The sequence below is a fragment of the Palaemon carinicauda genome, chromosome 41 (genome assembly GCF_036898095.1).
Source record: "Palaemon carinicauda isolate YSFRI2023 chromosome 41, ASM3689809v2, whole genome shotgun sequence".
Lineage (NCBI taxonomy): Eukaryota > Metazoa > Arthropoda > Malacostraca > Decapoda > Palaemonidae > Palaemon > Palaemon carinicauda.
Window position 1 is genome coordinate 25677919 of NC_090765.1, and position 14253 is coordinate 25692171.

Here is a 14253-nt window from a genome sequence, read left to right on the forward strand (position 1 = left end):
AATTATGGCAATGGCAAACAGCAAAGGAAAGCAGAAATATATGGAGGAGTACACTAACATCGGTTATACTTGCCTTATCTCAGCAGGAAAAGAAAAAACTAAATTTTTGATGTGCAGTGTCGTGCTCTCAGAAGAATCAATGACTCAAGATAAGTTAAGACATCATTTTGAGTCGAAAAATGCAAAGTTCAGTAAAAATAAAAAAAAAAAAACAAAGGTCCTTTTATTCAAGAATAAGCATGTGGATCTAAAAAGTTCTCTTCTTGACAGATATAGAAATTTAAAAAAAAAAAGAAAAGAAAGAAACAAATAAACAACCGCATGTCATTGGTGAGGAATTCATTTCACCTTTTGCAAAAGACATCGTTCATGACATAATTAAAGATAAGAGAGTTAAATCCTCGGAAATAATAACGCTTTCTAATCATACTGTACATCTTCACTTGATCTCATCACATTAAAAGTTGATGAATCAATATATATTGGTAATCTTCCTCGGTTATTAGTTTATGCCGATTTTAAGGATGAATTTCTTTCTTTCAGACCATTAGAAACAACTAAAGCTTTGGTATATTTAAAGAAAAAAAAGATAAGGTAATTTCTTAAAAAAAGAGGATTGATGTAGGAAAATGTCGATGGTATTTGTACTGAGTAGATCAGGGTTTCAAAAGAATGTAAATAATATTTCTCCAGAAGTTGTTGAAATTCATTGCATGATACATCGTTAAGTACTTTCTGCACAAACACTGCCAAAGATTTGAAAAGTTATGCAATCAGTTGTTAAAGTAGTTAACTTTATAAGGTCAAATGCATTGAACAACCGCTTGTTTGCTTAAGCGTGTCGTAAAAAATGGATTCTAAGTATGAAGTTATGTTACAAACTGGATTAAGGTAGCTACTAAAAGGTAGTTGAATAGTGAGGTGAGAGAATTCTTATCTCTGCAAGGAAGAAAAGAACTTTCCAGTTTCTTAGGTGATATGAGTAATTGGGCAAAAACTGCATAATTAATAGATTTTTCACAATTTTGAATTCCCTTAATCTTCCACTTCAGAAAGAAAAACTAAATGCCTTCCAAATGAAGCTGGATCTTTTGGAGTAAATGAAGAAAGAGAAATTTGTGCATGTTTCCCACATTAAATGCATCTGTTGAATAAAATGACAATGATATTCCATTCAAACAGTTTCCAAAGTTTACTCATTCTTTTTCTTAGTGATCTTGAAAGAGGAATTTAGCCAATATTTTCCAGAAAAGCCTCAGTTATCCCACACGTTACCTCAAATGAACCCTTTGAAAATGTTCCTGAAAGATATCCATTGGAATTTACTGATCTTATTAGATCTGACAGTGCCAAAGCTGACTTTGATTCCTTAACAGAGATTCAGTTTTGGATAAGCAGTTACGTCGATATCCAAATTTAGCTGAAGGTATGCTTAAAATGTTATGCCCTCTTCTTCGACATTTGTGTGAAGTTACCTTTTCATTTGTACTTTTAATAAAGTCGAACCTGAGAACTAATCTCCATGCTGAAGATGAACTACGTTGTGCTTTATCGAAAACATCACTGCGGACTGAGATACGGGCGATGGAAAAGCAATTCTAACCATCACATGAATCACATGAGGAACATCATTGTTTATTATCAAGATAATGTTTGTGTTACTCAAACCAATAACATTCTATTATGCAGTGTCTTATATAGAGAAATTATATATTATATATACGTGCATTTTTGGGTTTTTGCTATTCAATGATAAACAGTGTACTTTAATCAATTATATTCTTTTATCTAAAAAAAAGAATATACAGGTAGCCTTGATATTTGAGTGGGGTCGCGAAAAGTATGGTCAAGCGGAAATGGGGTCACCACTGGAAGAAGGTTGGGAACCACTGGTTTACGGGATTATGGTAGGGTAATAGCCATGGGCCTGTGTCCTGATCTATACAACCCTGACTCTTGGTCTCTCGTTGCACGCAAGCACAATGACAACCTCGAACAACATCCTCTAAACCCGCTGTACCGAAGTATTACAGAATGATGGAGAAGCTGGAGTCCATCGTATTAGTAGGATGGATGATGGATAGCACCTTCATCAACCAGAAAACAGAAAGTGTATGGGGTCTACATTCTTGTCTTGCCTGGTTAATGGGATAACCAGGGAAATACGAGCCATGTCCCTGGTCACCTAACGAGCCTTAACAATCCTTTCGGGCTTAGGGGGATTATCCCAGGGGACACCACTGGGGACAAAACCACATTTTTTACCACTCCCACCACCATTGGGAGACACTAGAACTAGGGACACCAGGGCGAGAGGTAGCATTAGCTATCAGATATCTCTCAACAAAGTCATGGAGGGACTATCAGAAAGACCTAAAGAGGACCAAGCCTTCCTTAGGTCAAACTCGTTATTGCTTTATATAGAAACAGGTGAAGAGCCTCCAACTTCTGATGGGGTAGGGGAATACTGGGGGAACCACACACACAACTACAACTTGAAAAACTCATTGATGTAGATCTGAGGGCTCATTGCTCCTGATGTATATTCCTCGGGGACCAAGTAGTGGCAGCAGATGCACTCATAAATGAGATGAAAGGAACAAAAGAATTCTTCAGTGCCTTCTTTGGTATTGCCAAGACAGACTCCTGAGAAGGCTTAGCCCTCCTCTTCGCCATCAGAATATGAATCTACCACTGCATAGGTGGTCACGACCTACACTCGGCACACAGGGATGATTGTGAACAACTAGTTTACTCATAAACCAATTACAACATCCAACCTTTACCCTCCAAGTATGAATCTTTTGCTATTACATCCATTTCAGTAAACAAAAGCTAGCTTTCACTTCCAGCAAGGGTGCAACGATATATCTGTACTTGTTGCGGCCAAAATTAAAAGTGAGGCTCTTCTGACAGGTGGTGGGGTAGGGCAGAACTTCTTGCCCAAGTGCATCACCTGTCGTCTACAAGAATTCAACGGGTGTTTCAGCTAGTGCCAAAATCATCTCCCTATTTAAAGGATATGTATACATGTACAATAAAATTACTACTGTACTTGCAGTGATCAAAATGACTAAACTGCAGGATACATTTTGGATATCCTAAAACAATTGAAATGAAAAAAATTCTGAATATAAGGCAACAATCTCCTGAATACAATACTATATTGGTAACACTATGAATTACAAGATACAGACATTTCTAATTCCAGTAATATAAAAACTCTTTCTTATTTATATAAAACCTGATAAATTAACTATTAAAGGTAATTTCAAGTAAATAACACAATATATGTAAAAAAAAAAAATATGTGTAGAATCAGATTTACTTTATTTACGGTACACTTTAATAAGCCATAAAAATATTTACAATTGGAAAACTATAAGTAAATAAAATAAAACAAGAAGTAGATATTTTCATCTCAAAGTTCAATAAAATATGAAAAACTGTCCAACTTGGAAATTAGGATGAATTTCCAATGGGCTATGTAAAACACAAACCAACAACAAATATGAAATAACAAGGTGTCCACCATATATAAATAACATCTGATGCTTTACCTTACCAACTTTGCTATTAAATTTTGTTATTTTCTTCTATTTGCCGTCATCTTGGTTTTGCCATTTGCTTTATCACTGACCTATTTTAATTTTATTGCCCCGCATATCCTTCACCACAGCCTGAGGCTCCTTTCTTTATAATTACCCTATTTACTATACATTTAACTCCATTTCTCTCTCTGCACAGTATATAACTATAATTTCCAGGACAGCACACCAATTTTTCTTTATGTTGGGCTTTGTAAGTCTTCTTTCAGTGCAATACAGTATATGTTCCACCTGTTTATCTTATATGAATTTGTTGACATTTTAATTTACTGGGCAGAGTCTATACTGTAACTTAGAATGATATCAATTTACTGGGCTGAATATATAACTTAGAATGATATTATAAAACAATCAAATGTTGCCCTTTTCTCCAATTTTGGTTTCATATTCCTTTTTTAATTTTTCCCGGATTTTTAGGGTTTATTTTTTTACCATAATGAAAAAATTCATATATAGCAAAAAAAAGGACTTTTAGAAGAAAAACTCTTCATTTGATTGGGGGTCTACATCAGGTCTGTATATGGCAGTAATTCCAGGTCTTAACATTTATTATTAAGGGAGGAGATGGAATTTGAAAAACAATAATTATCAGGATAAATCGCCCCGGAATTGCAAAACCAAAGGTCAGAGGCAATAATCCTATGCAGTTTGGAGATGTCCTAAGTAACCTTAGTAAGTGGTATGAATGTCAAAGTCCTGTAATAATTATCAAAATTTACGTTAACAGAAAAAATACTGCATTTTCTAGTAGGGAACAGTATTTATGGTTTATTGAGTTACTTTTACTAATTACCCTATAACTATGAAAGTTAGAGGAATTTTGAAAAAATATTTCGTATACGCATTCTCCATTGCTATACAAAGCTCAGTGAATTTTTTCAGGATTTTGTGTTCTTTTTCCATACCCCCATATATTGGCATTCTGGCCGGCCCCCTTAAGTTTCCTCTTGGGAGCGCAACTAATGTATACGTCTTTTATTAACCTGATAATTTTGTTTTTAGCAGTTTATTAGGATAAGATTCTGTCCTCCCTTGCCATAGTTGACTATTTCTATCATGTCTTTGTTCCTTGGAAAAATTTGTATTCTTTTCTGAATGTTGTGTTAATTAAATATTTTGTAAATATATCTCTTGTTAATATAAAATTTTAATTTCCTTGTGATCAAAAGATAATAGTAATTTTTAAAGGTAACGCTATGATGGTCATAAGGCGGGCAAAAGATTTGGTCCTTTCTGCTCTACACAGATTCATTCCAATAGCCAGTACTGTAGTTAACTTTCATTTTATGAGTGCATCTATACATCTTATATTAACCTGATAATTGTTTTTAGAAGTTTATTAAGACAAAATTCTGTCCTCCCTGCCATAGTTGACTATTTCTATCATGATTTTGTTCCTTGAAAAAATTTGTATCCTTTTCTGTATGTTGTGTTGATAAAATATTTTGTAAATATATCTCTTTGCTAATATAGAATTTCAATTTCCTAGTGATGAAAAGATGATAGTCATTATTTTTAAAGGTAATGCTATGGCAGTCATGAGGTGGACAAAAGATTTGTTCCTTTGTGCTCTACACGGAAGGTGTGCATGCTGCCCAAGTGGCGTCGCGTAGTAGTATAAGGACAGTGACCAGTGGCATCTCCACCTATTTAACGTCCTTGGGACAGACTTTGGCATTGTCTTCGTTGAATTAATTCTGTATACAAAAATCATAAAACTACAGTATTTCACATTAAAACCTTCAATAACTTCATCCATTTTAAGGCACAAAATATAATGAGAACAACTGCTTTAGTTTCACATTATTTTGACAGGTTTTGTCCCCAGTGCACCAAACACTATGCTATGATACTATTTCCTATCATATATATAAAATATTTAACCCTTTTCCATAACACTTATGACTTGTAATGCTTTATGATATAAGATGAATAGATCCCTAATGAAAAGAATTTGCTTTCATCACACATTTGGCATCATTACCTTATTTAATTACAATTATAATGTACTCAATAAAGTTAGCATATTAATTTTCAATACTTTACTCAGGTTGTTAGTTTAACTGGAGGAAAAAATACCTTACAAAAAAGGTACCAAGTAATAGATTATCCACAGCATAAATCATTGCCGGCAGGAGAAAAATTGAGTAAATGTAAAATACGCACAGGGTTAACAAATATTGTTTAAAAAAGCTTATTCAGTAAAATAATGGACAAGAGATAGTAAATTTATAACAATGTAAAAAAATTATTTTCATACTTGAATAATAAACTTGGGTATTATCCAAATAATATGCCAACTATGGAAAATATAATACAAATATGAAGACCCTACAATGTACCAGAAACATTTTAAAACACCGATATAAAAAATGTAGAGAAATCTTACAATACAGCATGACAACATTTACAAAATAGTGTTACACATTTCCTCTCGGAAGTTAATCATCATCATCATCATCATCCTCCTCAAGCGTGAAGTCGTATGGTTGAAACAGGGACCTTACTTTGTTGCGCTGGTCAGTCTCTTCTTCCTTGGATAATTTGCATTCTCTCCAGTCTACTCTCTCAGGCATATTCAGTATGGCTTCACTAGCCAAAACTTCTCTGTAAAATTTTATCAAGGAATCCATTGGACAATAACTTCTACTACTGTGCATTGTTAGATTGTCATACAATCTTTTAAAGTGTTTACAGGTCAGTTGGTAATTACAAGTGCAGAGGAACTAGAACTACTAAAATGATTACAATAAAACAAATTTTTTTTCTCTATGTATCAATGAAAAAATAACATGCTCAAAATTGTTTTCTAATATTTTCTACTTCCTTAAAGTACACCAGATTATTGCATTAAGTAATATTACAAAAGTACTAAACTACAAAAATACTAAACTGCAAAAGTTTATCTAACCCCGTAGTTTTTGGTATGTAATAATGTACTCTACTTGCAGAACTATATCATTTTGTGGGAAGAATAATTGTGAAAAACAAAATATCACATTAAAAAAAAAATATGTACTGTATTTCTTGTGTCATAAGACACACCTTTTTTCCTGAAAAAAAAAAAAATGCTCCCCAAAATCACCCTGCATCTTAACACAAAGATATAATTGTATAGGGGAGTTTGACAACCCTCAATGGTCTCAAACATCCCAGTAATGACATACAAGAACTTACACTCACCAGACACAAAATATAAGCCAACAAATATCATTCAAATGTAAATAAATTTATTTTGATATTGAACTTTCTTTGAATAATGATAATAATGAAGGAAAGATAGTTTTGTTTTGGTGATCAATCAGCTGATGACTTGCTAGGTTTGCTAACACCATCTACAGGCAAACATGCAACTAATGGTATCCTAGCAGACGACGCTAGGATATATAGTTGTTTATGCAGTATTTATCTTTTCTCATATTCTATTGATATTTTGTAAAAAAAAAAAAAAAACAATATCTTAGTAATGAATTTGCTACATGGGTTACAAAATAATACTGATAGTTGTTGCTGAAGAAAATTTTGAAAAAACATCTTAATGCAAGTCAAGTGAGATTTTTTTTATCCAATCAATAATCAATTTTGTATGAAAATGTGTAGGCTACTGAGGAATTTTGGAAATATTACTGAAATTTTACTTCTTTATCAAAATCTGATTAGGAACCTTTGGCAACACTGCTTTCAGGTAAACAAACACTTAAAAACATTGTTATGTATTGTGATGCCAGTTACGACTGGTTTACTGGTTTTCTTTTATATGAATATATAATAAAACTGGGAAAATAGGTATACAACTAATTAATATTTACCTAACCCATTTCATAATACACCCAAAATATAAAGATTTACTGTGCTGGATGAAAAATCACACTGTAGAATCACCGACTAGGAATTGCTGCTACGATAGGTTTTAAAATCCTCAATTTTTTTATTTTCCCAAAACTGCATAGGATGCGTCTTACCACTTATAGCGTCTCATGACACGGGAAATACTGTCATTTGTATTTTTCTACCTATACAGACTCGAGTTCCCTAAGTAGGGAATAAGTTTTCAACACATGCGGGATGGCCATTGAATCATTTAACGAGCAGTTAAGTGAAAGGCAAGAGCGAGGGACGTCCAGCTCGCGCTGAAAATATTCCCTACTTGAAAGACGATGGTTTGTATTTCGCATGGGAAAAAATACATTTTAAAAGTAATTTGGCTCTTTCCTAGTTATACAAACCAAGTTATTAATAGGGATAGGTCTTCAGCAGAGCTGGAATGGCCATTGAATTTGAAAAGGTAGTTAAAAACAGGCATTGAGTGCCAGTGCTTAGTTTTGCCAACTCGTCTGTCAGTCTCTCAATTTTTTATCTTTAGCTCAAGACTACGAGTAGTGGTTGAGGTGGGAAGTTTAAGTTTAAACAACTCAAGGTTAGTATAGCTCGGAAAAATACAAGTACATTTAAAGTTGTTGGAGGCAGCGTGAGGAAGGGTAGTGAATGGTGGAATAAAGGAGTGAAGGTGAAAGTGGATGAGAAAAAGAGGACATTTGAAGAATGGCTGCAGAGTAATAGTGTAGAGAAGTATGAAAGATATACTCTAGAGAGAAAAATGCGGAAGTAAAGCACTGAGGCAAAGAGGGCGGCTGACCTGAGGTGGGGTCAGGGATTGGGTCCTTCATATGAAGAGAATAAGAAGTTTTGGAAAGAAGTGTAGGGAGTAAGGAAGGCTGGTTCGAATTATTGAAGAGACAGTGAAAGATAGAAATGGAAGGTTGTTAAAAGGAGAGGAGGTAAGGAAAAGGTGGGCAGAATATTTTGAAAGTTTACTGAATGTTGAGGATAATACGGAGGCAGATATAATTGCTGTTGCAGGTGTTGAGGTGCCAGTGATGGGAGATGAGAATGAGAGATAGATTACAAGAGAGGAAATGAGGAGAGCACTCGATGCAACGAGATTAGGAAAAGCACCTGGTATGGATGGTGTGAGCGCTGAGATGTTGAAGGAAAGGGGTGTGACTGTACTTGAATGGTTGGTGAGATTGTTTAATATGTGTTTTATGTTGTCAATTGTACCAATAGATTGGGTTCAAGCACGTACAGTATGTAAGTATTGTATAACACCGGGGGGGGGAGAGAGAGAGAGAGAGAGAGAGAGAGAGAGAGAGAGAGAGAGAGAGAGAGAGAGAGAGAGAGAGAGAGAGAGAGAGAGAGAGAGAGAGAATCAGCTGTTGTAATCGAATGCCATGTTTTTGTTTCTTGTACCACTTGAAGCGAGGAATGTTAATTTTCATTTTTAAACTCAGGTTGTAACATGTGAACTAAGATTTTATTTCTTACACACATACAGAGAGAGAGAGAGAGAGAGAGAGAGAGAGAGAGAGAGAGAGAGAGAGAGATTTGAGTATCTCTCTCTCTCTCTCTCTCTCTTGGAGAGAGGAATTTATAATTACACCTTGTACTATACAAAACAAATCATTGTAAAGCAAATCTATACTGTTTAGAAGATGACAAAATATTGCCGACTTGTTATCGAAATTTACACTATTCACTGCCGATAAACGAACCCAGCCTACGTGTGAAAACCTTGAATACCCATATGGAAAACTAAAGCTTTTATATATTCTATACTAAATAAAAATAATGCTTGAATATACCTTCATTAACAATACCATTAAAATTATCGAAAGTTTAGAGAAAGATGAAGATTGCCGAGAATGTAACTGTAATTGTTTACATTTTGTCAGCTGGATTTGCATAGTTTAAAGTTGATTTCATTGTTGATATGGATTTTTTTCCTTAATTAGGCTATTTATTAAGAAATTATGAATGTTGAGGATGATAGGGAGGCAGATATAATTGCTGTTCCAGGTGCTGAGGTGCCAGTGATGGGAGATGAGAATGAGAGAGAGATTACAATAGAGGAAGTGAGGAGAGCACTAGATGAAACGAGAGTAGGAAAAGCATCTGGTATGGATGGTGTGAAAGGTGAGATGTTGAAGGAAGGGGGTGTGACTGTACTTGAATGGTTGGTGAGATTGTTTAATGTGTGTTTTGTGTTGTCAATGGTACCAGTAGATTGGGTCTGTGCATGTATTGTACCACTATATAAGGGTAAGGGAGATGTGCATGAGTGTTGTAATTCAAGAGGTATTAGTTTGTTGAGTGTAGTTGGAAAAGTGTATGGTAGAGTACTGATTAATAGGACCAAGGATAAAACAGAGAATGCAATCTTGGAAGTACAGGGTAGTTTTAGAAGAGGTAGGGGTTGTATGAATCAGATTTTTACAGCTAGGCAGATATGCGAGAAATATTTAGCAAAAGGTAAGGAGGTGTATGTTGCGTTTATGGATCTGGAAAAAGCATATGATAGAGTTGATAGGGAAGCAATGTGGAATGTGATGAGGTTATATGGAGTTGGTGGAAGGTTGTTGCAAGCAGTGAAAAGTTTCTATAAAGGTAGTAAAGCATGTGTTAGAATAGGAAATGAAGTGAGCGATTGGTTTCCGGTGAGAGTGGGGCTAAGACAGGGATGTGTGATGTCGCCGTGGTTGTTTAACCCTTTGGCTGCGTAGTGTTGGGAGGATTTTTGTCCCCGAAAAACGTAATTTGCCAGCAAATTTTGAAGTTTGTAGAAATTAATTTCTAAGTAACCCCTGATATTGGAAACAATGTTTTCCATCTATTCATGACTCTTAAACTCTATATTTTTTTGTTTTTAACACATTTTTTACCATTTTTACCCAAAAAATGCACTTTTTCAAAAAAATTACGAAAATTGCATATCATCACAATTGACATGTGAAATGGGTTGGAATATGTTTTTTATGATGAAAAATAACTAAATTAATGAAATATACTGAAATATGGTTATGATTATGTACTTAAATTTTGATTCAAAACTAGTACAAATTTTGTCATATTTTGGAAAATCACAAAAATTGTTAATAAAACCAGAAAAGTTATGGAAGTAAAATTTTATTAAAAAAATATGAAAAAATTACAAACAATTGACAAAAAAGACATATTTACTTCTTTTCATCCATACATTTACATGTTTTCTTATAATTCATCACAGTATGAAAAATTTCAAAACAGGGGACAACACAAAGAGGAGGGTTCTGTGGGCACTGTTTACAGAAATATGATGTCTGCTTCCTCTTACATGTCCCCTTTCCTTTTTTGCAACATTGAGATGGCAATATTGAACAAACACTACAATTAGGTTAGGTAGGTACTTCTTATTTTCCACCAAGTCCCTAACAACATTCTTTCTTCTTGGCTTTGTGTTATATCCTTCTAACAATCCTTTTATTACCTCTTGTCTAAACACAACTTGGGTCAATTTCTTTCTATTTTGCAAGTTGTAACTAATTTTGGAATTTACAAGAGCAACTTCAATCACAAAATGCCAGAGTGTCTGATACCACTTTTTGCTACGGTGATTGAAGGTGTAGGTTGAGCAGAATTGATCAAAAAGGTCTACCCCTCCCATATATTTATTGTACTGAGCTTGCAAAGATGGTTTATCTACTTCCCTTACCCCTTTCTTAGATTGTAAAAATAAATCTTCTGTTTCTGAGTCTTCTTCTGCAAGAATATCAGCAATCTCCCGTTGTGATGCACACCTCTTCCTTTTTGAAGCCATTATAGGTGACCCTGAAAGTAAAAAATAAAATTAGCATACCCTAATTAAGAAATTACATTTATAGCTACTAGACATATATATATATATATATATATATATATATATATATATATATATATATATATATATATATATATATGTATATATATATATATGTATATATATATATATATATATATATATATATATATATATATATATATATATATATACATATACTGTACATATACATATACATATACACACACACATATATATATATATATATATATATATATATATATATATATATATAGAGAGAGAGAGAGAGAGAGAGAGAGAGAGAGAGAGAGAGAGAGAGAGAGAGAGAGAGAGAGAGAGAGGTGAGTAGTATGTAGCCTACCGGTAGCCTATGATTTGTCTTTACAATTCGCATATTATCACATATTTGAAGACACTATCATATTCTACCATTATAATAAGTCCAGGCCTATACACAAAGCCTATCATAACATAATCGAAGTTGGCCAACTTACAGTAAAATTGGCTTACTAGGCTTGAAAGAGATGCCCTTCATATTACCTCCTATTACACCATATTTTACACTTATTTGATGATTTAGTCAGACTTATTATAGTCTACTTATATTCAAGAACTATTTAGAATAAATAAATTATTACTGAAATAAATAATACATACCTTTAAAACCTGATGTTTGTAAACAACGTGAACATCGTCGCATCAGCTGATAACACCTGTTTTTGTTTACGTTTTGTTTCGTCTTCTGGTCACTAGATGGCAGCACCTACTGGACAGCAAACGTTTTCAGCGTACACTTGAATGTCAAAAGTATCGGCGGCGCTATTCAAAAAGTTTTTTCGCCGCCGTGGGGTAAACTCGCTTTTCGCAGTTAAGGGAGAAATTTTAATTTTCGAGTATACTCGCTTTTCGCAGTCAAAGGGTTAACTTGTATGTTGATGGAGTGGTGAGAGAGGTGAATGCTCGAGTGCTTGGACCAGGATTAAAACTGGTAGGCGAGAATGATCATGAATGGGAGGTAAATCAGTTGTTGTTTGCGGATGATACTGTGCTGGTAGCAGACACAGAAAAGAAGCTTGACCAACTAGTGACAGAATTTGGAAGGGTGAGTGAGAGAAGGAAGTTGAGAGTTAATGTGGGTAAGAGTAAGGTTATGAGATGTACGAGAAGGGAAGGTGGTGCAAGGTTGAATGTCATGCTGAATGGAGAGTTACTTGAGGAGGTGGATCAGTTTAAGTACTTGGGGTCAGTTGTTGCAGCAAATGGTGGAGTGGAAGCAGATGTACGTCAGAGAGTCAATGAAGGTTGCAAAGTGTTGGGGGCAGTTAAGGGAGTAGTAAAAAATAGAGGGTTGGGCATGAATGTAAAGAGAGTTCTATATGAGAAAGTGATTGTACCAACTGTGATGTATGGATCGGAGTTGTGGGGAATGAAAGTGATGGAGAGACAGAAATTGAATGTGTTTGAGATGAAGTGTTTAAGGAGTATGGCTGGTGTATCTCGAGTAGATAGGGTTAGGAACGAAGTGGTGAGGGTGAGAACGGGTGTAAGAAATGAGTTAGCGGCTAGAGTGGATATGAATGTGTTGAGGTGGTTTGGCCATGTTGAGAGAATGGAAAATGGCTGTCTGCTAAAGAAGGTGATGAATGCAAGAGTTGATGGGAGAAGTACAAGAGGAAGGCCTAGGTTTGGGTGGATGGATGGTGTGAAGAAAGCTCTGGGTGATAGGAGGATAGATGTGAGAGAGGCAAGAGAGCGTGCTAGAAATAGGAATGAATGGCGAACGATTGTGACGCAGTTCCGGTAGGCCCTGCTGCTTCCTCCGGTGCCTTAGATGACCGCGGAGGGTAGCAGCAGTAGGGGACTCAGCAGTATGAAGCTTCATCTGTGGTGGAAATGTGGGAGGTTGGGCTGTGGCACCCTAGCAGTACCAGCTGAACTCGGCTGAGTCCCTGGTTAGGCTGGAGGAACGTAGAGAGTAGAGGTCCCCTTTTTTGTTTTGTTTCTTGTTGATGTCGGCTACCCCCCAAAATTGGGGGAAGTGCCTTTGGTATATGTATGTATGTATTAAGAAATTATGTTAATAAAATGTAAGATAAATATCGTTTGGTAACATTTATTATCAAGCACTATATTTAGGGCTACCAATACACCTAAAAAGACAATAGATTTGATATATTTTGTAGTGCTTGACTTGCAGACTTTGAACAGCTTTACAGAAACAATTTTTTTTTCTTTAAATTACCGACTGTATAAATGGGGAATCGCATAATTCGAACACGCATAATTCGGGACCCTACTGTATCGTACCACTATATAAGGGTAAGGAAGATGTACATGAGTGTTGTAATTCAAGGGGTATTAAATTGTTGAGCGTGGTTGGAAAAGTGTATGGTAGAGTACTGATTAATAGGATTAAGGATAAAACAGAGAATGCAATCTTAAAAGTACAGAGTGCTTTTAGAAGATGTAGGGGATGTATGAATCAGATTTTTAGTTAGGCAGATATAAGAGATATATTTAGCAAAAGGTAAGGAGGTGTATATTGTGTTTATGGATCTGGAAAAAGCATATGATAGAGTTAATAGGGAAGCAATGAGGAATATGATGAGGTTATATGGAATTGGGGGAAGGTTGTTGCAAGCAGTGAAAAGTTTCTACAAAGGTAGTAAAGCATGTGTTAGGATAGGAAATGAAGTGAGCGATTGGTTTCCAGTGAAAGTGGGGCTGAGACAGGGATGTGTGATGTCGCCATGGTTGTTTAACTTGTATGTTGATGGAGTGGTAAGAGAGGTGAATGCTCGAGTGCATGGACAAGGATTGAAACTGATAGATGAGAATGATCATGAATGGATGGTAAATCAGTTGTTGTTTGCGGATGATATTGTACTGGTTGCAGACTCAGAAGAGAAGCTTGGCCGATTAGTGACAGAATTTGGAAGTGTGTGTGAGAGAAGGAAGTTGAGAGTTAATGTAAGTAAGAGTAAGGTTATG

General features: G+C 35.2%; 2 protein-coding genes across 3 annotated transcripts in view; both read right to left on the reverse strand.

Annotated features, from left to right (window-relative positions):
• LOC137632454 (CWF19-like protein 1) overlaps nucleotides 1-14253 on the reverse strand; it is a 164221-nt gene that overhangs the window by 33917 nt on the left and 116051 nt on the right. Inside the window, exon 11 of one of the 2 annotated variants that reach the window (XM_068364383.1) lies at nucleotides 3314-6215. The exons of the other annotated variant lie outside the window; for it this stretch is intronic. Within the exon in view, the coding sequence (XP_068220484.1) occupies nucleotides 6050-6215 (166 nt within the window). The 3' untranslated portion in view covers nucleotides 3314-6049. Of the gene's footprint in view, nucleotides 1-3313; nucleotides 6216-14253 lie in introns of those variants that run through there. 2 annotated transcript variants of the gene reach the window in all.
• LOC137632207 (uncharacterized) lies at nucleotides 10640-12153 on the reverse strand. Its single transcript, XM_068364094.1, has 2 exons — nucleotides 11920-12153; nucleotides 10640-11252 (listed from the first exon to the last, which is right to left on the reverse strand). The coding sequence occupies exons 1-2, from the start codon at nucleotides 11960-11962 to the stop codon at nucleotides 10666-10668; spliced, it is 630 nt and encodes a 209-aa protein (XP_068220195.1). The 5' UTR covers nucleotides 11963-12153; the 3' UTR covers nucleotides 10640-10665.